Raw genomic sequence first — 22331 nt, 5'->3', positions numbered from 1 at the left:
ACTACCCTGTCTTATGAAACCAACGTCAGTGACGAGCTCATACAAACTCCTGAAACAACACAAAAACACCATCAAGCTACAGAAAGGATGAACAAAGTGCATCTTTCGGTTCTGTGTCACGTCCATAGCTGCGTTAGAAGATTTCAGAATCAGCATCTGGTGTCATCTGTCCATCTAATCTCTCTGCATGTGATTTATTTAGTTATAATCCTGAATGTAACTGTTTAACATGAAGATAATAATAATAACAATAAAAAAAGACAACGCTATTTTAAAGAGGTATATTTGAGGAAAAAAAATGCTTATTGTCTTAACTGGTACTGACATGAACTACAGTAATATAATCTTGGGCTGTGCTTTTATTGTTTGCCCTATAACATGTTAAGAAGACGCTGTATTAGTAGTTCTGTTTGATTCTCTCTCTTTCTCTGTTTTTTTGTTTTGTTTTGTTTTTTTGCATTGTGTTAATCTTGATTCTGTTTTTTTCTTCCTATGTGCAATATCAAATATCTCTGTCTCTTTAAATCTGACTGGTAAAACTAGAACTACTGCAGATCCATTGTAAAAGGGAAACAGCCTGGTGATCATCAATTAAACTACATTGAAATCTAATCCGTGTCTCCATCTGTTCTGTTACACCGCTCTTTTTATACGTCTAAGGAGAGGTCATAAATAGGAATTGAATTTTTAAAAGTAATTTCAACGTGGGGAAAGAAAAAAAAGAGCCCACTCGTCTTCTGTAGCTCCTCTGACAGTGACTTGGTCGACTCTTTCCTTGAGGCCTGCCCTCTTCGCTCTGGAACCAGACCCCGCTGTTAGCTCCATTGGAAAAATCTGGATAAACAAATTCCAGAGAAGGTAATCATTGTTCTATTTTGGTCCGCCAAATGGGTTTTTCCATCCGCTGCTGCATTCCTGGCTGTGCCATGCGTAACCTCGGCCACAGGGTATTGTTTTTATGACTGGGAGCAGCTGATTAGCATCTCAAAAGCTCAAATAATAACTGAACTACAACGCAGAGGAGCTGAAAATGGGGCTCCGTGGATGCAGAGAGAGGAGGAGGTTCAAACCATCTCTTCCGTCCGTCACAATGGACAAGGATCATAACTGGGGCTATAACGATTCCTTGAATGAGTCGAGTACCTCGATTATTAAAATTCCTCGAGTAAAATTTATCTGCCTTGAAGCTTTGTTAAATTGTTTCATGTAGCGCACCGTGTTCATTACTTGTGGTGGGCGGCGCTCTCACTTCTCCCTATGAGATGTTTAGCGCTAGCAGCATGGTGTTGAATTGTTCGGCGTTTTGTCAGGGTTTAGGGCAAATAAGCATTGTTGAATTGTGTGGCGCGATGGTTGGACTACGACAGGTTTTCTGCTTCAGAACCATGACGGTTTTGGAGCGAACGGTAGGAATGGCGCAGAAAGAGAGAGAGATCCGATTCCTCGATTAATCATAAAAATATTCTATAGAGTACTCGATTATGAAAATATTCTTTTACAGCAGCCCTAATTATAATCTCGAGTCCCAACATCTCATTGGCCAGATTTCTAACCATTCAGCTAGACACAAATTTAAAGATGAGTGGCTAAAGCAAATGATGCGGATTAGCAACCGATAGTGTCATCCAGGTCATGGCACTGCGGAATATCATCTTTACTTCCAGGACAATGAGCTGTTAGGATGTTATGAGACATGAGGTCTCTTCAGATTCACTGCAAACGGAGATCCTTCCTGCCTCACCATCATCGAAGACTCTGAAGATACTTTGATCATCTGGTTACGACGCCATTAAAGATAAAGTTTTTGTGAAACTATTCCCTAGACTATTACAGGGTTACAGATAATGATAGAAAGGTAAAATTATTCTTCAGCCTGTTGAATTTCATTAAAAGCGCCCTCTCAACTTTTTTCTCCATTTTTTTGTTTCATTGGAGCATAAAAAAATGATTTTTTTTTTTTCATTTAAGAGGCAATTATGTCTTAAACTCTTGACTTTCATTCTGTCTGGTGAATTAACTGAAGAGGAGGAAGCGTTAAATGGGAGCCGCTGCCCGTCATTCTGATGAGAGAGTTATTTCCCCTGGACAGTTTGACATTGAGTCATGCAGTCCTGGCACCAATCAGGGTTCCTCACAGTATTTCAATTAAATGTACGGGAGAGAAAAAGAGTATGGAAAAGTTTTTCTTTACAGACTTCACACACAAAATGAGCACTTAGACATTCAAAATGGAGGCTTTAGTAAAATCGTGGATCTCTGTAGAATACGCAAACATTTTGCATCCATAACCGTGTTTCCTGATCTGCTTCGTCTCATCCTTTAGATAACCTGATGAAAACACAGATGGTGTTTTTACTGCATCACAACAAGGCTGGAACTGATGCTGCAGGCGCAGAACCCCTACATATGTCTAGTGACTGAAGAGGGGAAAAAAAGAACATTTTAACTTTAGAACACAGAAAGGAACATTTCTCATTTCCTTTAGTCTTTAGTTGAAGCCGACAGTTAAAGGAATATGTAACAGTATTTGATGACCGTCCATCAGTGACGTCTGCACATGAATCTGAAAATAATTCCCACCTCTTGATCTTTTTATCAGGTTACAAACACAAACTTCAATGCATTTCAGAGCAGCGTTTCCATTATTGCGCAATTTGATATTTTCAAAAATAAATCTGCTTCATGAAAACACGTCAATTAAAAAAAAAATTGTTGATAAAAAGTTTTCGCCAGAATGAGGAGGTTTTTCGGACGAAATTAGTGTAGTCAGCAAACTACGGTGGGAACACTTCTCTCTTTTTTTTATAGCATCGCACAAGTCACATGATCAACAACAGGATGTTACTGGGGGCGGAAAAGACGAAGAAGATGGCAGGAAGTGGTAGGAGGATGATGGCGCAGCATGTTTTTTTTATGAACTTATAACTTATTCAGGTGTGATTTTAATTGATGTTCTCAATAAATGGAAACACCTCAATCGTGAAATCGTATTTTATTTTTGTCAACATTAGCAGAATATCAGTTTTGTGCAGGTTTGTAATGGAAACAGGTAATGATGCGGAGTTTCAAACAAGCAGCTTTAACGTCTTGGGGAAACAACTCAGTCTGGATGGAGACCGACACCATTCATTTTAAACTTCTGCCATTTTTTTTATTGGTTATTATGTCTGGACTTTGTTGACTATTCTACCAATTTATTTTACTCTAATTATGTTTTTCAGTCTCCATCAGGTTTTCTTCCAGGATTGCCCCGAACTACTTCACTTTCTCACGGCATGATGCTGCCACCGCCATGCTCTGCTGTCTCTTCAGATTCACGCCCTACGTAGTTGGGGGTATTTTTGGTGTGATTATGTGGATTTAAGTTTATACATAATGTCGAAAAAATTCAAGGTGTACAAATAATTTTTCAAAGCTTTAAAATATTTTTGAGTCACTATGATATATGATAAGGTATTTATGAAAGCTCAAAGCTTTTGACTGCGTTTTATTTCCTCAGTTCGCAGAGTTTGTTCACCCCGCACCTGTCCTGGCGGCGTTTCTCAAATGAAATCAGCTTTTGATAAGCCTCTTACAATCCATTCTGCTTTAACAAAGCGCTCTTCACCCTGGTGGGAAGCGACCGCTCTTTGATTAGGCTTTTCTAGACGACCTGCTGGAAAACAGCTGTCACCTCGTTAAGGGAGTAAATTAAAGAAGCTGCGGCGCTAAACGTCGAAGCCGAATGAACACACTGCCGTGTTTGAGTCAGAGATGAAAAGTCTCCCAGACAGAATTACATCAGGGATTCTTTTCTTTTTTTAACTTCCGGTGAGTCGGCCGTCTCTGTTTGTCCGTTCAGTCCCTCAGGAGGAGTCAATTAGATGTGGGGGTGTCCCCATGGCAACGCACAGGAGCAACAGGGGAAGGCATGAGTCATCACTGTTGTTAAAGGAGATTTAGAGAAGAGGAGGAGGAAGAGGAGGAAGAGGAGGTAAATGGGGTGAGGCAAGAAAGATGTAGGAGGTCCACTCTTCTGTTGGTATGGAGGGCTGAAATCAAAAGCAGAGGATGAGAAAAAGTTGAGAGGGTAAGACGGCAGGAGAAAGCAACAAAGACTGAATTTGAGCAAGAAAAGAAACAAAGACGTAACGCAAGTAGAGAAACGGAGATTAAACAAGAGGTAACACACGTGGAAATGAGAAAATGTTTATATATTTGGTAGACTCTGTCATCCAAAGGGATTTGCCAATAGGGATGACGTTACACATTTAATATCAGAGGCAACAATAAGCTACTTAGAAGGAAGATATTCAGGTTCATAGCGCCCAATCAGAGATTTAAAAAGGAACGGCAAAAGCAAATGAGGTGGATTAGCAGTGCTTGCTGACAACTCATTTTGTCATCCAGGAAACTTTACTGTGGAATATTATGACATTATTAGGGTCATGCTTAGAAATGTAAAAAACACGACAATAAAGTTCATTTTGAGAATAAAGTCTAAATAATACAGTAGAATTCAACTTTATTCTCTTAAGTGACTTTATTCTCGTACTTTAACAAGAATAAAGTTGTAAAATATCCATATTCGACATGGTAGATCATGCCCTCGGTTCCTGGGAATGTCAGCATCTTTCAACAATCACATTGTGCAGCATCTTCAGTCAGAGGCGTCTTCAGGTTTGTTGCTGGACTGTTACTGGAAATCATTCCTACCCAAAGCATCACCATCCACAGTGACTCTTCAGAGATACTTGGATGATATGATTACAACAACATTTCATTTCCATTTGTATTAAGAGTATTTGTGAATCCTTTTCCTCTAGACGTCTGGGAGAGTTCTGCGCCTTCAACCTTGAGGAGCGGTAAAAACATCATTAGTGTTTTCATCAGATTGCCAACAGCACGAGACAAAGCAAAAGTACTTTTCAATTTTCCGTACTGAATCTGAATTCTGTCAGAGTTGACGGGTTTAGCAAAGAGGTAAATTCAGTGGTTGCTAAAAGTAGGAGATGTTCTGACAAACTGGGTCTTCAAGAGTTTCTTGAAGACGACAGAGGAATGCCTCACTTCTGGTAGATACGTTGTCAAGAGTCTGAACTGTACACCACTTGTGGACTGTGAAGGCACTGCTGTTTATGACTGGAGTGACCGAGTCGTAACGCAAGTCTTTAAGGCTAACATCGAAGACTTGAATCTGACGCAGACAGCTATGGGTGGCCAGTGGAGCTTCATAAACATCGTACCCTTTTAGGCTGATTGAAGACGTCTGGACTGTCTAAATATTTTCATAGTACAGATTTGGAGACCGGCTAGCGGAGCGTTGGAGCAATCAAGGTGGGAGATGAGCGCAGATGGCTGGGTGGCATGTCATGTGTAGTGAGGTCTGATTCTTTTCTCGTGTTTAACGATGCGAAGCGACACAAATGAGAGACGGAGGCAACATGATCTTTAAAGGTCAGCTGGTCTTCAATCAAGACAGCCCAGTTTCCAGACGCAAGATATCGGGATTCTTGCGTCCCAATATCTTCCAGCTGGAGTCAGCTGGAAGAAGTTTTCAAGGGGTTTATAGATGGAGGTGATGAACTTTCATTTTTGTCGATATATCAGAAAGAGAGAGGAGAATGTGGTTATCAGGTGGGATGACAGCAGTGGATATAGTTGGTAAAGAAAGACAAAAAAAGGAGACAAATGGGAGTGAAAGTAGGAGAAGTATTGAAACCAGAAATGGTTGACGGCAGAGAGTAAGGTGAACCAAAACAAGGGATGGATGATGGAGAGAAAAGGGTAAAAAGGAGGAATATAATCTGAGGTGAAGGAAACACGGGAGGGGAAGATTGAAGTAAAACTGAAACAAGAACATTGCAGGAATGGGGGATGAAGGATGGAGAAAAGGAGCTGCAACTGTGGAAGAGCAATAAAAGGTTGTTGTGTCTGGACTCTGGGCCATTGATCACAATATGAAAAGTCCAGAATGTAACAGGGCCGTTAACATTTGGCTGGACACAAACAGCAGGTTCAATTTGACAACATTTTTTATTTTATCATCAACACTTTTCATTTGTCCAGCATCACCAGCCTGACCTGAACAGTTTTACAGACGTTTACGGCGCCACTCTGCTTCTCTGAAGCAAATCAAACACACAATCTCTTTGGCCGATATCAAACAATCGAGTAAAGAATTCAGCTATAAAGCCCACGTTTGGACAAAAACAAGCAAATCTAACACACATCATTTAAAAAAACAAAGAAAAAAAAACAGAATGTGACGCTACAGCAGATTTTTCAAAGTTTTGGGGATCATTTCATTTTCAGCTTAGACAGACAGTTCCTATAACTTAAACCGTTTCTACTGTGTGGTTTTGTCTAAGCTTTAACAAGCTGAAGTCGAGCTCTCTGGAAAAAAAAAAGAAGAGAGGGAGAGAGAGATTGAAGTGTAAAGTTAGGAGACTTTAAGTAAAACAGATAAATTCAGATGCTTTAAATTCAACTTTGGATCGGATGGTTTTGGAGCAAAGTATATCAGTGTCTCTAACTTTAGGCTACATGTTCTCCCTCCTCCATGTGCAGGTCTGACACATTTTCCTTTAATAAACAGAAAATTACAGTTTCCAACTGACCTGTATGTGTTTAACCTGTGGGGAAACGTAGAAGGCTGATTAGAAAATGGCTGACCTGCTGCTAGCTGCTTGCTAGCATAGCGGTTGCTATGACGTGGCAATGAATAAGCTGGATTTACCCGGTTTATTGGACATGGTCCTTCTGGTAGGCATAGTTTATAGTTCTAGTGATTGTACAAAATATAATACTCTTAACTGTTCTGCTCTTTGAAGAGTAAGGCCATAAAAAGCTAATATTAGCTGGTTATCAGAGATGCTACTGCTAGCTTTGCTGACTGCTAAACAGTTACCATGGCGTAAAATAAAAGGGATGGGTGGTTCTTCTTCTACTCTGGAAATATCTTCATTTCCAAAATAATCAAATTGATTGTTATCGTGAGGAAAAAGCAGCCATCTTTCTTTAGCCGGCTAAGCGCTACGCTACGACATATAGCAGGAGAAAACTCCAGTCAGTTTAACGACTAATGAGATGCCAGAGAAAGTGAGAGAAGACCATATGAGACCTCATTAGAGTTTAATAGCTGATAGCTGTGCAGAACTTAAAGCATAATTCATGATTTCCTCATTAATCGTGACAGTAGAACAATATGAAGTGGTGTTTACCTCCAAAGCTTGCAGCGCTCAGCTCACTGACCCTCATGTCAGTGGAACACCGACAAAACTTATTTGGATCAGTTCTTTACCTGTGCGCGGTTAGAAATGAGCTCCAAAAATCATTTACATTTCATTAAAACGTGACTTTGATTAGGCAGGACAGCAGATCGAGGCAGCATACAGCAATCGAACTGATCCTAATTCTGCTGTCAGATTAGCCCTAATCTAGTGGTTTCTTCAGTTCCAACACTGCATTGTTTTCTGATTACCTGACGTGATTTTATAAAATAAAAAAGGCACATTTACAATGTGTTTGCTTCCAATAAACAGCAGATACACAAAGGGAATAACACAGATCGATCAGAGTGGTGTGAATATTACAGAGGAAACCTGTGTCTGAAAAAAGAACAACAAAAAAACCTTAAAAATCAAAACCTACACTTTTTTTTGGTCAATATGAAGAGAACAAATAAATAAAAACGAAACCATGATTGGAAGGACAGAGCAAGTAGCAAACAGGCTTATTCTAGTTCAGGCATAAACTGATCGATGTGTAAGATGCCAGTCTGGGGAAATCCACACAGCAGGAGGTTCCTTCGACAGTCGGCTTCTGGGGTAAATGTTAATGACGAAAAAATGTTTAAAGCTTTTTAGCTTGACGTATTTGGTAAATTTGGAATATAAAAAAAAAAAAAAAAAAAGTTAGCAGGCACTTGACGCGATGGCACTGAAAAACGTATGAAAGGCACAGGTGTGTGTGAAAGCTGGTGTGACACGCTCAGAGCGTTCCTCAGTGGAAATGTGTCACCAAACCGAAGGACGGTTCAGAGAACAACGGCTCCAGTCCGTGTCGAAGTCTGAGTGCATTCTGGAGCAGGGCTGGGAACAGAGCTGCTTCTGAAAGAAAACTCTGACACGTCCTTCGCACGGCCTGCTCAGCAGCGCCGAGGTTTTCTGGTCACTCGGAGAGGCGGAGCTACTCGCTGAAGCTGAAGTTGAGGCCGAGGCCGGAGATGTCGGTGGTCGGGGACGAAGGGCCCGCGCTGGACACGGCGCTGGACGGGATGCTGCCGTCTGCCCAGGAAAAGAAAAAAAAAAAGAAAGATGAAAGCCACAAGTACAGAAATGTGCATACGTATTTAAAAAGAAAAAAAAAACAGGTATCTGATCTGATGTGGTGATTTTATACACTGACCGACCGATAAACACACCATCGAGTTTTAGAAATGATCTTCACCAGATTCTAAAATAATTTGGCTCTCATGTCGTTAAAAATGTTACACACTCATTATTTAGGCCCGGGAACAAAAGGAGAGAGAAAAAAAGACTTTTCTGAAAGATACAAGCAGAGATTGATAGGAGAAGTGAGTAAGCAGAAAAGTCTTATCAACATGTGCTATATAAATCAACAGGTGCGATATAAATCAACAGGTTCTATATAAATCAACAGGTTCTATATAAATCAACAGGTGCGATATAAATCAACAGGTACTATACAAATCAACAGTGTGGCATCAAAACCAACAGGAAGCAGGCGGAGGCTTCATAGGAGGAGAAGAAAATAAAAACAAATCGAGTCACAGCTAAGAGGGATGAACTGGGTTGTTGAAACGGTTCTGTTGTTTCTACCAAGTGCTATTTAGCAACAACGTTCCTACTGATTTTGCTTCAGAGAGGAGAGTTTGTGTCTCAGATATTTATGTTTGCTGTTTCTACACTCAAACAGCTGGTAACTATAGAAAAAGACTGAAATGCCAATTATTTTTCTGCCTTTATTTTGGCGCCCCTTTTAGCACGGCACCCACATGCGTAGCGCCGTGCTAACCCATTTTTTGCGCCGCTGGTCTTCATGATGATGTTTTTAACATTTAGGAGACCTCTGAATGGAGTTTGCGACACTTGATTTGTTGACTGGTTTTTTTTTAACCAAAAAAAAAAAAATAAAATAAAATCAAACTTCCTTGCACTTAATGATCATGTCCTACTTTGTGTCACGCATTTACTTCAGATTGGAGTTTCTCTAAAAACTCCACTGTGCAGATACCCATCATCAGGGATCCGTAAGGAGTCGACCTCTTGTGTGACATTATAAAAACCACCATGCTGTTAGACTTACACCACAGAGGCTGACCCGGCGGACGAAGCGACGCCTCCGATCCGGAGGAGGACAGAGGCTGCTGAGGGCTGTAGAGAGACGTCTGACTTTGAGAGTCAAACAAACCAGAAAGTGCTGCAGAAGAAACAGAAACATCAGGCTCAAGTTCTGCTTTTCCCTGGACGTAAACCCAAATCCGACTGCATTATGGCAAACTGATGTTTGTGGAGAGATGTGGACCGAATGAGACTCGATAACAAGTAAAGCCGTTTACTGGGGATAAAGCTGGAGCTGAAACAAAAGCAAGAATACTTTGGCACATTTACTACACAGCCTGTTTGTGCACTTTATGTTGAGTTTGAAATAAATATAAATATCATGAAGCTTTGTAAATTTACTTTATTTTGAAAAGCCAACAGCTTCTGTCTGAACTGTGCACTGAGTGAAGTAAAACCAGAGAGGACAGTCTGAAGTGGAGGGACAGAAAAGGAGGAAGGAACCAAAGAGGTTAAAGTTGAATGTGTTTTTAGTTCAAGCCTCTGAAAAAACAACCCCAATTATTAACGCATGTTGCATTTGAACGACATCAACGTAGATAAGTAACATATTTTGGTCTTCATGCGTAACATTTCAGGTATGTTTTGAAGACTAGCTGATTATATTTGAACATCAGCGTCGTGTCAAAGCCCCACAATCCACCACGGTTTAAAGACATCCTACAGGAACAGACCTGTCACAATACAACACTTTACTGGACGATAAATTATTCCAGTAATTTGATAACGTTGTTTTGAGGGAATTTTTAAGTAATATATTGAAAATGGCTCAGTAATGCAAGTTTACCACTTCAAAGACTAATAAACTGTAATTCTGTAAAGAAGACTTTACACTGGAGGTGAAATAGTTCAAGTAACACCCACAAAAAAATCCCAACAAAAAACAGGAAATAAAATGGAAATTAAAATAAAAACACACAATCAAAACCTTAAATAAAATGGATTACAGAGTCTCAAATTATTTTTCAAAAAATATTAAACCTCAGAATGGAAATCATCGGGTGAATTTTACTTTATCCCGATTAATTGATTTATTGCTCAAAAAAAAAAAATCTTTTTACTTATTTTCCTCATCATAACAAATATAAACTCATTTCGATAAGAAAAAGAAAACAAAGTTACCTGCTATGAACAATCATCATCATAATCAAGTCCAGACAACAGCAGCTCAATCACATAATTATAAAATGTTTATGTTTTTGACACCTTTTCTAATGTCAGACATATTATAAAGTTGTATAAGAGCTGAATTTTCTCCAAACATTAACATCAGTGAGTGTTGAGCTTCCATGAGACCCACCTTTCATGGTTTTGGCCTGGGCCTCCCCGATGCTCTCGCACACCTTGCTGAGGAACTCCTCCACCTGCTTCAGGGAGAGAGAGTTGTGCAGTGTCTCCAGCGGGTAGATAGAGGGCACCATAGAGCAGCCTTCGAATCCTGCGGTTTAAAGAGGAGAGAGACAGAAAGACAGAGACGCTTCACTGTACCAGATCACTGGGTGCAGGGAGAGGAGAGGGGAAAGCAGCCAACTCTGAGCTTATTGGTTCTTCCTCAGGCAGCTGCTAGATCACTCCATGCCAAACCAAAAACAAAACAACCGATCTACAGCAAGACGAGAAATGACGAGACGAGACGAGACGAGACGAGACGGCCTTTTAGGGTTGGTTAGATGTGGCAGCACAGCAACAGGAGTCTCAGTTAATCAGAGCCACGTTACAAAAACACCCGTGAGGTTTCTCACCGGTTAATTGGCGAACGTTGTGTCGTGTGTACGCAGGAACGTGTTGCGTCCTCCGTAACCATGGCAACACAATGATTACAGTATATGACGCCGAGTTTGAAGGTACTTTGAAAGTGAAAATATGGCAAAAGTAACATTGTCACCTTCCTAAAATAATGGCTTAAATAATCGTCTTTTGGCAATTAAGAGGTGGTGATTTTTATTGCAAAAATTATTTTTGGCAAAACAAAAAAAAACTATTATTTTATGAAGGTGACTATATGATTTTTTTTTTAAAAAAAACCTTAAAGTTGCAGTCACGGTTATGAACAACAGACCTTTTGAATTTGAAGGAAGAAGAAATAGGAAATGTCAGAGTTTAAAATGTACTTAAAAAGTTGGATTTATTTAGGATTTAAAGGAACCGAGAAGTGAGGAAGTAGCGATCATCCAGAGGAAAGTTNTTTGATGACCGTCCATCAGTGACGTCTGCACATGAATCTGAAAATAATTCCCACCTCTTGATCTTTTTATCAGGTTACAAACACAAACTTCAATGCATTTCAGAGCAGCGTTTCCATTATTGCGCAATTTGATATTTTCAAAAATAAATCTGCTTCATGAAAACACGTCAATTAAAAAAAAAATTGTTGATAAAAAGTTTTCGCCAGAATGAGGAGGTTTTTCGGACGAAATTAGTGTAGTCAGCAAACTACGGTGGGAACACTTCTCTCTTTTTTTTATAGCATCGCACAAGTCACATGATCAACAACAGGATGTTACTGGGGGCGGAAAAGACGAAGAAGATGGCAGGAAGTGGTAGGAGGATGATGGCGCAGCATGTTTTTTTTATGAACTTATAACTTATTCAGGTGTGATTTTAATTGATGTTCTCAATAAATGGAAACACCTCAATCGTGAAATCGTATTTTATTTTTGTCAACATTAGCAGAATATCAGTTTTGTGCAGGTTTGTAATGGAAACAGGTAATGATGCGGAGTTTCAAACAAGCAGCTTTAACGTCTTGGGGAAACAACTCAGTCTGGATGGAGACCGACACCATTCATTTTAAACTTCTGCCATTTTTTTTATTGGTTATTATGTCTGGACTTTGTTGACTATTCTACCAATTTATTTTACTCTAATTATGTTTTTCAGTCTCCATCAGGTTTTCTTCCAGGATTGCCCCGAACTACTTCACTTTCTCACGGCATGATGCTGCCACCGCCATGCTCTGCTGTCTCTTCAGATTCACGCCCTACGTAGTTGGGGGTATTTTTGGTGTGATTATGTGGATTTAAGTTTATACATAATGTCGAAAAAATTCAAGGTGTACAAATAATTTTTCAAAGCTTTAAAATATTTTTGAGTCACTATGATATATGATAAGGTATTTATGAAAGCTCAAAGCTTTTGACTGCGTTTTATTTCCTCAGTTCGCAGAGTTTGTTCACCCCGCACCTGTCCTGGCGGCGTTTCTCAAATGAAATCAGCTTTTGATAAGCCTCTTACAATCCATTCTGCTTTAACAAAGCGCTCTTCACCCTGGTGGGAAGCGACCGCTCTTTGATTAGGCTTTTCTAGACGACCTGCTGGAAAACAGCTGTCACCTCGTTAAGGGAGTAAATTAAAGAAGCTGCGGCGCTAAACGTCGAAGCCGAATGAACACACTGCCGTGTTTGAGTCAGAGATGAAAAGTCTCCCAGACAGAATTACATCAGGGATTCTTTTCTTTTTTTAACTTCCGGTGAGTCGGCCGTCTCTGTTTGTCCGTTCAGTCCCTCAGGAGGAGTCAATTAGATGTGGGGGTGTCCCCATGGCAACGCACAGGAGCAACAGGGGAAGGCATGAGTCATCACTGTTGTTAAAGGAGATTTAGAGAAGAGGAGGAGGAAGAGGAGGAAGAGGAGGTAAATGGGGTGAGGCAAGAAAGATGTAGGAGGTCCACTCTTCTGTTGGTATGGAGGGCTGAAATCAAAAGCAGAGGATGAGAAAAAGTTGAGAGGGTAAGACGGCAGGAGAAAGCAACAAAGACTGAATTTGAGCAAGAAAAGAAACAAAGACGTAACGCAAGTAGAGAAACGGAGATTAAACAAGAGGTAACACACGTGGAAATGAGAAAATGTTTATATATTTGGTAGACTCTGTCATCCAAAGGGATTTGCCAATAGGGATGACGTTACACATTTAATATCAGAGGCAACAATAAGCTACTTAGAAGGAAGATATTCAGGTTCATAGCGCCCAATCAGAGATTTAAAAAGGAACGGCAAAAGCAAATGAGGTGGATTAGCAGTGCTTGCTGACAACTCATTTTGTCATCCAGGAAACTTTACTGTGGAATATTATGACATTATTAGGGTCATGCTTAGAAATGTAAAAAACACGACAATAAAGTTCATTTTGAGAATAAAGTCTAAATAATACAGTAGAATTCAACTTTATTCTCTTAAGTGACTTTATTCTCGTACTTTAACAAGAATAAAGTTGTAAAATATCCATATTCGACATGGTAGATCATGCCCTCGGTTCCTGGGAATGTCAGCATCTTTCAACAATCACATTGTGCAGCATCTTCAGTCAGAGGCGTCTTCAGGTTTGTTGCTGGACTGTTACTGGAAATCATTCCTACCCAAAGCATCACCATCCACAGTGACTCTTCAGAGATACTTGGATGATATGATTACAACAACATTTCATTTCCATTTGTATTAAGAGTATTTGTGAATCCTTTTCCTCTAGACGTCTGGGAGAGTTCTGCGCCTTCAACCTTGAGGAGCGGTAAAAACATCATTAGTGTTTTCATCAGATTGCCAACAGCACGAGACAAAGCAAAAGTACTTTTCAATTTTCCGTACTGAATCTGAATTCTGTCAGAGTTGACGGGTTTAGCAAAGAGGTAAATTCAGTGGTTGCTAAAAGTAGGAGATGTTCTGACAAACTGGGTCTTCAAGAGTTTCTTGAAGACGACAGAGGAATGCCTCACTTCTGGTAGATACGTTGTCAAGAGTCTGAACTGTACACCACTTGTGGACTGTGAAGGCACTGCTGTTTATGACTGGAGTGACCGAGTCGTAACGCAAGTCTTTAAGGCTAACATCGAAGACTTGAATCTGACGCAGACAGCTATGGGTGGCCAGTGGAGCTTCATAAACATCGTACCCTTTTAGGCTGATTGAAGACGTCTGGACTGTCTAAATATTTTCATAGTACAGATTTGGAGACCGGCTAGCGGAGCGTTGGAGCAATCAAGGTGGGAGATGAGCGCAGATGGCTGGGTGGCATGTCATGTGTAGTGAGGTCTGATTCTTTTCTCGTGTTTAACGATGCGAAGCGACACAAATGAGAGACGGAGGCAACATGATCTTTAAAGGTCAGCTGGTCTTCAATCAAGACAGCCCAGTTTCCAGACGCAAGATATCGGGATTCTTGCGTCCCAATATCTTCCAGCTGGAGTCAGCTGGAAGAAGTTTTCAAGGGGTTTATAGATGGAGGTGATGAACTTTCATTTTTGTCGATATATCAGAAAGAGAGAGGAGAATGTGGTTATCAGGTGGGATGACAGCAGTGGATATAGTTGGTAAAGAAAGACAAAAAAAGGAGACAAATGGGAGTGAAAGTAGGAGAAGTATTGAAACCAGAAATGGTTGACGGCAGAGAGTAAGGTGAACCAAAACAAGGGATGGATGATGGAGAGAAAAGGGTAAAAAGGAGGAATATAATCTGAGGTGAAGGAAACACGGGAGGGGAAGATTGAAGTAAAACTGAAACAAGAACATTGCAGGAATGGGGGATGAAGGATGGAGAAAAGGAGCTGCAACTGTGGAAGAGCAATAAAAGGTTGTTGTGTCTGGACTCTGGGCCATTGATCACAATATGAAAAGTCCAGAATGTAACAGGGCCGTTAACATTTGGCTGGACACAAACAGCAGGTTCAATTTGACAACATTTTTTATTTTATCATCAACACTTTTCATTTGTCCAGCATCACCAGCCTGACCTGAACAGTTTTACAGACGTTTACGGCGCCACTCTGCTTCTCTGAAGCAAATCAAACACACAATCTCTTTGGCCGATATCAAACAATCGAGTAAAGAATTCAGCTATAAAGCCCACGTTTGGACAAAAACAAGCAAATCTAACACACATCATTTAAAAAAACAAAGAAAAAAAAACAGAATGTGACGCTACAGCAGATTTTTCAAAGTTTTGGGGATCATTTCATTTTCAGCTTAGACAGACAGTTCCTATAACTTAAACCGTTTCTACTGTGTGGTTTTGTCTAAGCTTTAACAAGCTGAAGTCGAGCTCTCTGGAAAAAAAAAAGAAGAGAGGGAGAGAGAGATTGAAGTGTAAAGTTAGGAGACTTTAAGTAAAACAGATAAATTCAGATGCTTTAAATTCAACTTTGGATCGGATGGTTTTGGAGCAAAGTATATCAGTGTCTCTAACTTTAGGCTACATGTTCTCCCTCCTCCATGTGCAGGTCTGACACATTTTCCTTTAATAAACAGAAAATTACAGTTTCCAACTGACCTGTATGTGTTTAACCTGTGGGGAAACGTAGAAGGCTGATTAGAAAATGGCTGACCTGCTGCTAGCTGCTTGCTAGCATAGCGGTTGCTATGACGTGGCAATGAATAAGCTGGATTTACCCGGTTTATTGGACATGGTCCTTCTGGTAGGCATAGTTTATAGTTCTAGTGATTGTACAAAATATAATACTCTTAACTGTTCTGCTCTTTGAAGAGTAAGGCCATAAAAAGCTAATATTAGCTGGTTATCAGAGATGCTACTGCTAGCTTTGCTGACTGCTAAACAGTTACCATGGCGTAAAATAAAAGGGATGGGTGGTTCTTCTTCTACTCTGGAAATATCTTCATTTCCAAAATAATCAAATTGATTGTTATCGTGAGGAAAAAGCAGCCATCTTTCTTTAGCCGGCTAAGCGCTACGCTACGACATATAGCAGGAGAAAACTCCAGTCAGTTTAACGACTAATGAGATGCCAGAGAAAGTGAGAGAAGACCATATGAGACCTCATTAGAGTTTAATAGCTGATAGCTGTGCAGAACTTAAAGCATAATTCATGATTTCCTCATTAATCGTGACAGTAGAACAATATGAAGTGGTGTTTACCTCCAAAGCTTGCAGCGCTCAGCTCACTGACCCTCATGTCAGTGGAACACCGACAAAACTTATTTGGATCAGTTCTTTACCTGTGCGCGGTTAGAAATGAGCTCCAAAAATCATTTACATTTCATTAAAACGTGACTTTGATTAGGCAGGACAGCAGATCGAGGCAGCATACAGCAATCGAACTGATCCTAATTCTGCTGTCAGATTAGCCCTAATCTAGTGGTTTCTTCAGTTCCAACACTGCATTGTTTTCTGATTACCTGACGTGATTTTATAAAATAAAAAAGGCACATTTACAATGTGTTTGCTTCCAATAAACAGCAGATACACAAAGGGAATAACACAGATCGATCAGAGTGGTGTGAATATTACAGAGGAAACCTGTGTCTGAAAAAAGAACAACAAAAAAACCTTAAAAATCAAAACCTACACTTTTTTTTGGTCAATATGAAGAGAACAAATAAATAAAAACGAAACCATGATTGGAAGGACAGAGCAAGTAGCAAACAGGCTTATTCTAGTTCAGGCATAAACTGATCGATGTGTAAGATGCCAGTCTGGGGAAATCCACACAGCAGGAGGTTCCTTCGACAGTCGGCTTCTGGGGTAAATGTTAATGACGAAAAAATGTTTAAAGCTTTTTAGCTTGACGTATTTGGTAAATTTGGAATATAAAAAAAAAAAAAAAAAAAGTTAGCAGGCACTTGACGCGATGGCACTGAAAAACGTATGAAAGGCACAGGTGTGTGTGAAAGCTGGTGTGACACGCTCAGAGCGTTCCTCAGTGGAAATGTGTCACCAAACCGAAGGACGGTTCAGAGAACAACGGCTCCAGTCCGTGTCGAAGTCTGAGTGCATTCTGGAGCAGGGCTGGGAACAGAGCTGCTTCTGAAAGAAAACTCTGACACGTCCTTCGCACGGCCTGCTCAGCAGCGCCGAGGTTTTCTGGTCACTCGGAGAGGCGGAGCTACTCGCTGAAGCTGAAGTTGAGGCCGAGGCCGGAGATGTCGGTGGTCGGGGACGAAGGGCCCGCGCTGGACACGGCGCTGGACGGGATGCTGCCGTCTGCCCAGGAAAAGAAAAAAAAAAAGAAAGATGAAAGCCACAAGTACAGAAATGTGCATACGTATTTAAAAAGAAAAAAAAAACAGGTATCTGATCTGATGTGGTGATTTTATACACTGACCGACCGATAAACACACCATCGAGTTTTAGAAATGATCTTCACCAGATTCTAAAATAATTTGGCTCTCATGTCGTTAAAAATGTTACACACTCATTATTTAGGCCCGGGAACAAAAGGAGAGAGAAAAAAAGACTTTTCTGAAAGATACAAGCAGAGATTGATAGGAGAAGTGAGTAAGCAGAAAAGTCTTATCAACATGTGCTATATAAATCAACAGGTGCGATATAAATCAACAGGTTCTATATAAATCAACAGGTTCTATATAAATCAACAGGTGCGATATAAATCAACAGGTACTATACAAATCAACAGTGTGGCATCAAAACCAACAGGAAGCAGGCGGAGGCTTCATAGGAGGAGAAGAAAATAAAAACAAATCGAGTCACAGCTAAGAGGGATGAACTGGGTTGTTGAAACGGTTCTGTTGTTTCTACCAAGTGCTATTTAGCAACAACGTTCCTACTGATTTTGCTTCAGAGAGGAGAGTTTGTGTCTCAGATATTTATGTTTGCTGTTTCTACACTCAAACAGCTGGTAACTATAGAAAAAGACTGAAATGCCAATTATTTTTCTGCCTTTATTTTGGCGCCCCTTTTAGCATGGCACCCACATGCGTAGCGCCGTGCTAACCCATTTTTTGCGCCGCTGGTCTTCATGATGATGTTTTTAACATTTAGGAGACCTCTGAATGGAGTTTGCGACACTTGATTTGTTGACTGGTTTTTTTTTAACCAAAAAAAAAAAATAAAATAAAATAAAATCAAACTTCCTTGCACTTAATGATCATGTCCTACTTTGTGTCACGCATTTACTTCAGATTGGAGTTTCTCTAAAAACTCCACTGTGCAGATACCCATCATCAGGGATCCGTAAGGAGTCGACCTCTTGTGTGACATTATAAAAACCACCATGCTGTTAGACTTACACCACAGAGGCTGACCCGGCGGACGAAGCGACGCCTCCGATCCGGAGGAGGACAGAGGCTGCTGAGGGCTGTAGAGAGACGTCTGACTTTGAGAGTCAAACAAACCAGAAAGTGCTGCAGAAGAAACAGAAACATCAGGCTCAAGTTCTGCTTTTCCCTGGACGTAAACCCAAATCCGACTGCATTATGGCAAACTGATGTTTGTGGAGAGATGTGGACCGAATGAGACTCGATAACAAGTAAAGCCGTTTACTGGGGATAAAGCTGGAGCTGAAACAAAAGCAAGAATACTTTGGCACATTTACTACACAGCCTGTTTGTGCACTTTATGTTGAGTTTGAAATAAATATAAATATCATGAAGCTTTGTAAATTTACTTTATTTTGAAAAGCCAACAGCTTCTGTCTGAACTGTGCACTGAGTGAAGTAAAACCAGAGAGGACAGTCTGAAGTGGAGGGACAGAAAAGGAGGAAGGAACCAAAGAGGTTAAAGTTGAATGTGTTTTTAGTTCAAGCCTCTGAAAAAACAACCCCAATTATTAACGCATGTTGCATTTGAACGACATCAACGTAGATAAGTAACATATTTTGGTCTTCATGCGTAACATTTCAGGTATGTTTTGAAGACTAGCTGATTATATTTGAACATCAGCGTCGTGTCAAAGCCCCACAATCCACCACGGTTTAAAGACATCCTACAGGAACAGACCTGTCACAATACAACACTTTACTGGACGATAAATTATTCCAGTAATTTGATAACGTTGTTTTGAGGGAATTTTTAAGTAATATATTGAAAATGGCTCAGTAATGCAAGTTTACCACTTCAAAGACTAATAAACTGTAATTCTGTAAAGAAGACTTTACACTGGAGGTGAAATAGTTCAAGTAACACCCACAAAAAAATCCCAACAAAAAACAGGAAATAAAATGGAAATTAAAATAAAAACACACAATCAAAACCTTAAATAAAATGGATTACAGAGTCTCAAATTATTTTTCAAAAAATATTAAACCTCAGAATGGAAATCATCGGGTGAATTTTACTTTATCCCGATTAATTGATTTATTGCTCAAAAAAAAAAAATCTTTTTACTTATTTTCCTCATCATAACAAATATAAACTCATTTCGATAAGAAAAAGAAAACAAAGTTACCTGCTATGAACAATCATCATCATAATCAAGTCCAGACAACAGCAGCTCAATCACATAATTATAAAATGTTTATGTTTTTGACACCTTTTCTAATGTCAGACATATTATAAAGTTGTATAAGAGCTGAATTTTCTCCAAACATTAACATCAGTGAGTGTTGAGCTTCCATGAGACCCACCTTTCATGGTTTTGGCCTGGGCCTCCCCGATGCTCTCGCACACCTTGCTGAGGAACTCCTCCACCTGCTTCAGGGAGAGAGAGTTGTGCAGTGTCTCCAGCGGGTAGATAGAGGGCACCATAGAGCAGCCTTCGAATCCTGCGGTTTAAAGAGGAGAGAGACAGAAAGACAGAGACGCTTCACTGTACCAGATCACTGGGTGCAGGGAGAGGAGAGGGGAAAGCAGCCAACTCTGAGCTTATTGGTTCTTCCTCAGGCAGCTGCTAGATCACTCCATGCCAAACCAAAAACAAAACAACCGATCTACAGCAAGACGAGAAATGACGAGACGAGACGAGACGAGACGAGACGGCCTTTTAGGGTTGGTTAGATGTGGCAGCACAGCAACAGGAGTCTCAGTTAATCAGAGCCACGTTACAAAAACACCCGTGAGGTTTCTCACCGGTTAATTGGCGAACGTTGTGTCATGTGTACGCAGGAACGTGTTGCGTCCTCCGTAACCATGGCAACACAATGATTACAGTATATGACGCCGAGTTTGAAGGTACTTTGAAAGTGAAAATATGGCAAAAGTAACATTGTCACCTTCCTAAAATAATGGCTTAAATAATCGTCTTTTGGCAATTAAGAGGTGGTGATTTTTATTGCAAAAATTATTTTTGGCAAAACAAAAAAAAACTATTATTTTATGAAGGTGACTATATGATTTTTTTTTTAAAAAAAACCTTAAAGTTGCAGTCACGGTTATGAACAACAGACCTTTTGAATTTGAAGGAAGAAGAAATAGGAAATGTCAGAGTTTAAAATGTACTTAAAAAGTTGGATTTATTTAGGATTTAAAGGAACCGAGAAGTGAGGAAGTAGCGATCATCCAGAGGAAAGTTTAACTATTTTACAGAGAATCCTGCACCTGGTCAGGTGAACGCAAGTTAATTGTAAAAAAAAAAAACACAAACCAAACGTTGGTTAGGACTAGACTGAAACTACAATGAAAAATTAAATGTAGTCATGACTTCCAGTAAAACCAGTAAGTCTGTCCCAGACAGGAGGAACCTCCTCTTTATACCCACCTTTAAAAAGAACCAACATCACAGGTACAAAATACCAACCCAAGAAAACAGGAAGAGAAAAAAGAATGAAATGTGACCCTGCTGTAACCCAACGCAGCATCCAGGCACTAAGACGGAGCGCTTCCACCTCTGAACCTCTGGAGCAGGATCAGTAAACCTGGTTAAATTAACCGATTCTCCGGGTGAATCACGCCTCAACTAGAAACCTTTTAGCAAAATACAAACAAAAAAAAGCATCACTTCTCAAAGGCTAGGTCAGTCTGACAGGTTTTACCCCATTTCATTTCCAAAAACAAAAGCGCCCAGGTTCTTCAAATTCACTCTTTATTTTTAAGCATTTCCATGAATCATGCTGATAAAAATAAGTCATAAAAATGTTTCGGTCTCACATCTTGCATATTAAGTCAGTTTGGTTCTGCTCTCCATGTGGGTCAGCTGACCCAGATTATCCAACCCCTGACCAAAACCAAAGGATTCTGCTTCACTTCCTGCTGGTAGCTCTTCACTACAGAAGCCTGTACTAGGGCTGGGCAATAAATCGATTTTAGTGATTAATCGGATTTTCTGCTTTTGAAGATTTCATTTTTGGAAAAATTTTGACATTTTTTCAGTCCCACCAATCCACTTGTTGGGTTTCCAGAGTGATGTTAACCCACCCGAGAACCGCCATCTTGTTTGACAAGCTCATATTTCGACTCACAGAAGAAATTACCGAAATAAAAGTCATTAGTAATTTTTTAAAGAAAAAAAATGAGGATAAATAATAAATTAAAATTGAATTTGGTAATAACAAAAGTAAATCAGATGTTATTTTTGAGCCATATTGCCCAGTCCTCACAGGTACTCAGCAGGCCAGTGGATCTCTTTTCTTCATCACTGATATCTGATACAGTTCAGAGTTCATTCAGGGACAGACTGAATGGGGGCACAAAGGAGCCGTTATGGCAGGTCCTTCCTCCACAAGCTCAATGAGTGTTTATATTGCAGTATTTTCTGTGAATAGTCCATTTTTTTATGTAGAAACATACACGCACTAGTCTGGGTATTTATCGTATCGTTTATCGTGATAAATGTTGATTTATCACTGTCATGATAAATTCCATCAGTGCTGTTTTAAATCTTCCCAACACTGTTCAAACTGTCAGGAATGACAGTTTTACTATTTTCTCTGTTCGTTTAATAAAAGCATCAATAAATACAGTTACTGTGTGCAGTTTAGTGACACAAATCATATTCTTTATGTAGCCAGAGTCCTAAGGAAGCATATAGGAATACTTTTTAAGAGCATTATTTATGTTTGTGGGGCTTTAATTGCTGAGTCAGTCACAAAATTACCTTAAAAACATGTAACAAATAGTTCTTGTCACTTATCACAAAAGTATTGCAAAATATCACGATAAAAATGTAACTCCATATCGCCCAGCCTTAACATGCACATTTTTAAATCAACCTACTCAGTTGCATATTTCTTTGAATCCAAAATATGCTGTTATTACTATTACCATGCACAGGCTCTTATCCATACTTTGTTTTTTACATTTTCACCTTTTTGTGAATCTGAATGCTTTGGCCTGCCTGCCACTTTGCTGCTGTCACACTGAGGGGAAATA

General features: G+C 39.9%; 2 protein-coding genes across 2 annotated transcripts in view; both read right to left on the bottom strand.

Moving 5' to 3' along the window:
- Positions 1-5996: 5996 nt before the first annotated feature.
- LOC106953004 (inositol hexakisphosphate and diphosphoinositol-pentakisphosphate kinase 1-like) lies at positions 5997-11511 on the bottom strand. Its single transcript, XM_015041484.1, has 3 exons — positions 10645-11511; positions 9310-9423; positions 5997-8267 (listed from the first exon to the last, which is right to left on the bottom strand). The coding sequence occupies exons 1-3, from the start codon at positions 10763-10765 to the stop codon at positions 8170-8172; spliced, it is 333 nt and encodes a 110-aa protein (XP_014896970.1). The 5' UTR covers positions 10766-11511; the 3' UTR covers positions 5997-8169.
- A 3488-nt stretch (positions 11512-14999) lies between these two features.
- Positions 15000-22331, bottom strand: part of LOC106953015 (inositol hexakisphosphate and diphosphoinositol-pentakisphosphate kinase 1-like) — a 44619-nt gene continuing 37287 nt past the window's right edge. The window contains exons 22-24 of the mRNA XM_015041504.1: positions 19652-19789; positions 18317-18430; positions 15000-17270 (exon numbers count right to left, since the gene is read on the bottom strand). Coding sequence (XP_014896990.1) covers positions 17173-17270; positions 18317-18430; positions 19652-19789 — 350 coding nt within the window. The 3' untranslated portion in view covers positions 15000-17172. The remainder of the gene's footprint in view (positions 17271-18316; positions 18431-19651; positions 19790-22331) is intronic.

The sequence above is a fragment of the Poecilia latipinna genome, unplaced genomic scaffold (genome assembly GCF_001443285.1).
Source record: "Poecilia latipinna isolate Pla-1442-1.1 unplaced genomic scaffold, P_latipinna-1.0 Scaffold555, whole genome shotgun sequence".
NCBI lineage: Eukaryota > Metazoa > Chordata > Actinopteri > Cyprinodontiformes > Poeciliidae > Poecilia > Poecilia latipinna.
This window is presented reverse-complemented; position numbering and strand designations above follow the sequence as displayed.

What these genes read in the sequence shown, in the direction of transcription:
- LOC106953004 (XM_015041484.1), bottom strand. Translation starts at nt 10,765, where the DNA reads ATGGTGCCCTCTATCTACCCGCTGGAGACACTGCACAACTCTCTCTCC. An exon ending in CCAGGCCAAAACCATGAAAG is followed by an intron (nt 9,424 to 10,644) that starts GTGGGTCTCATG and finishes TTTCTTCTGCAG; the next exon opens with CACTTTCTGGTTTGTTTGAC. An exon ending in GCCGGGTCAGCCTCTGTGGT is followed by an intron (nt 8,268 to 9,309) that starts GTAAGTCTAACA and finishes TTTCCTGGGCAG; the next exon opens with ACGGCAGCATCCCGTCCAGC.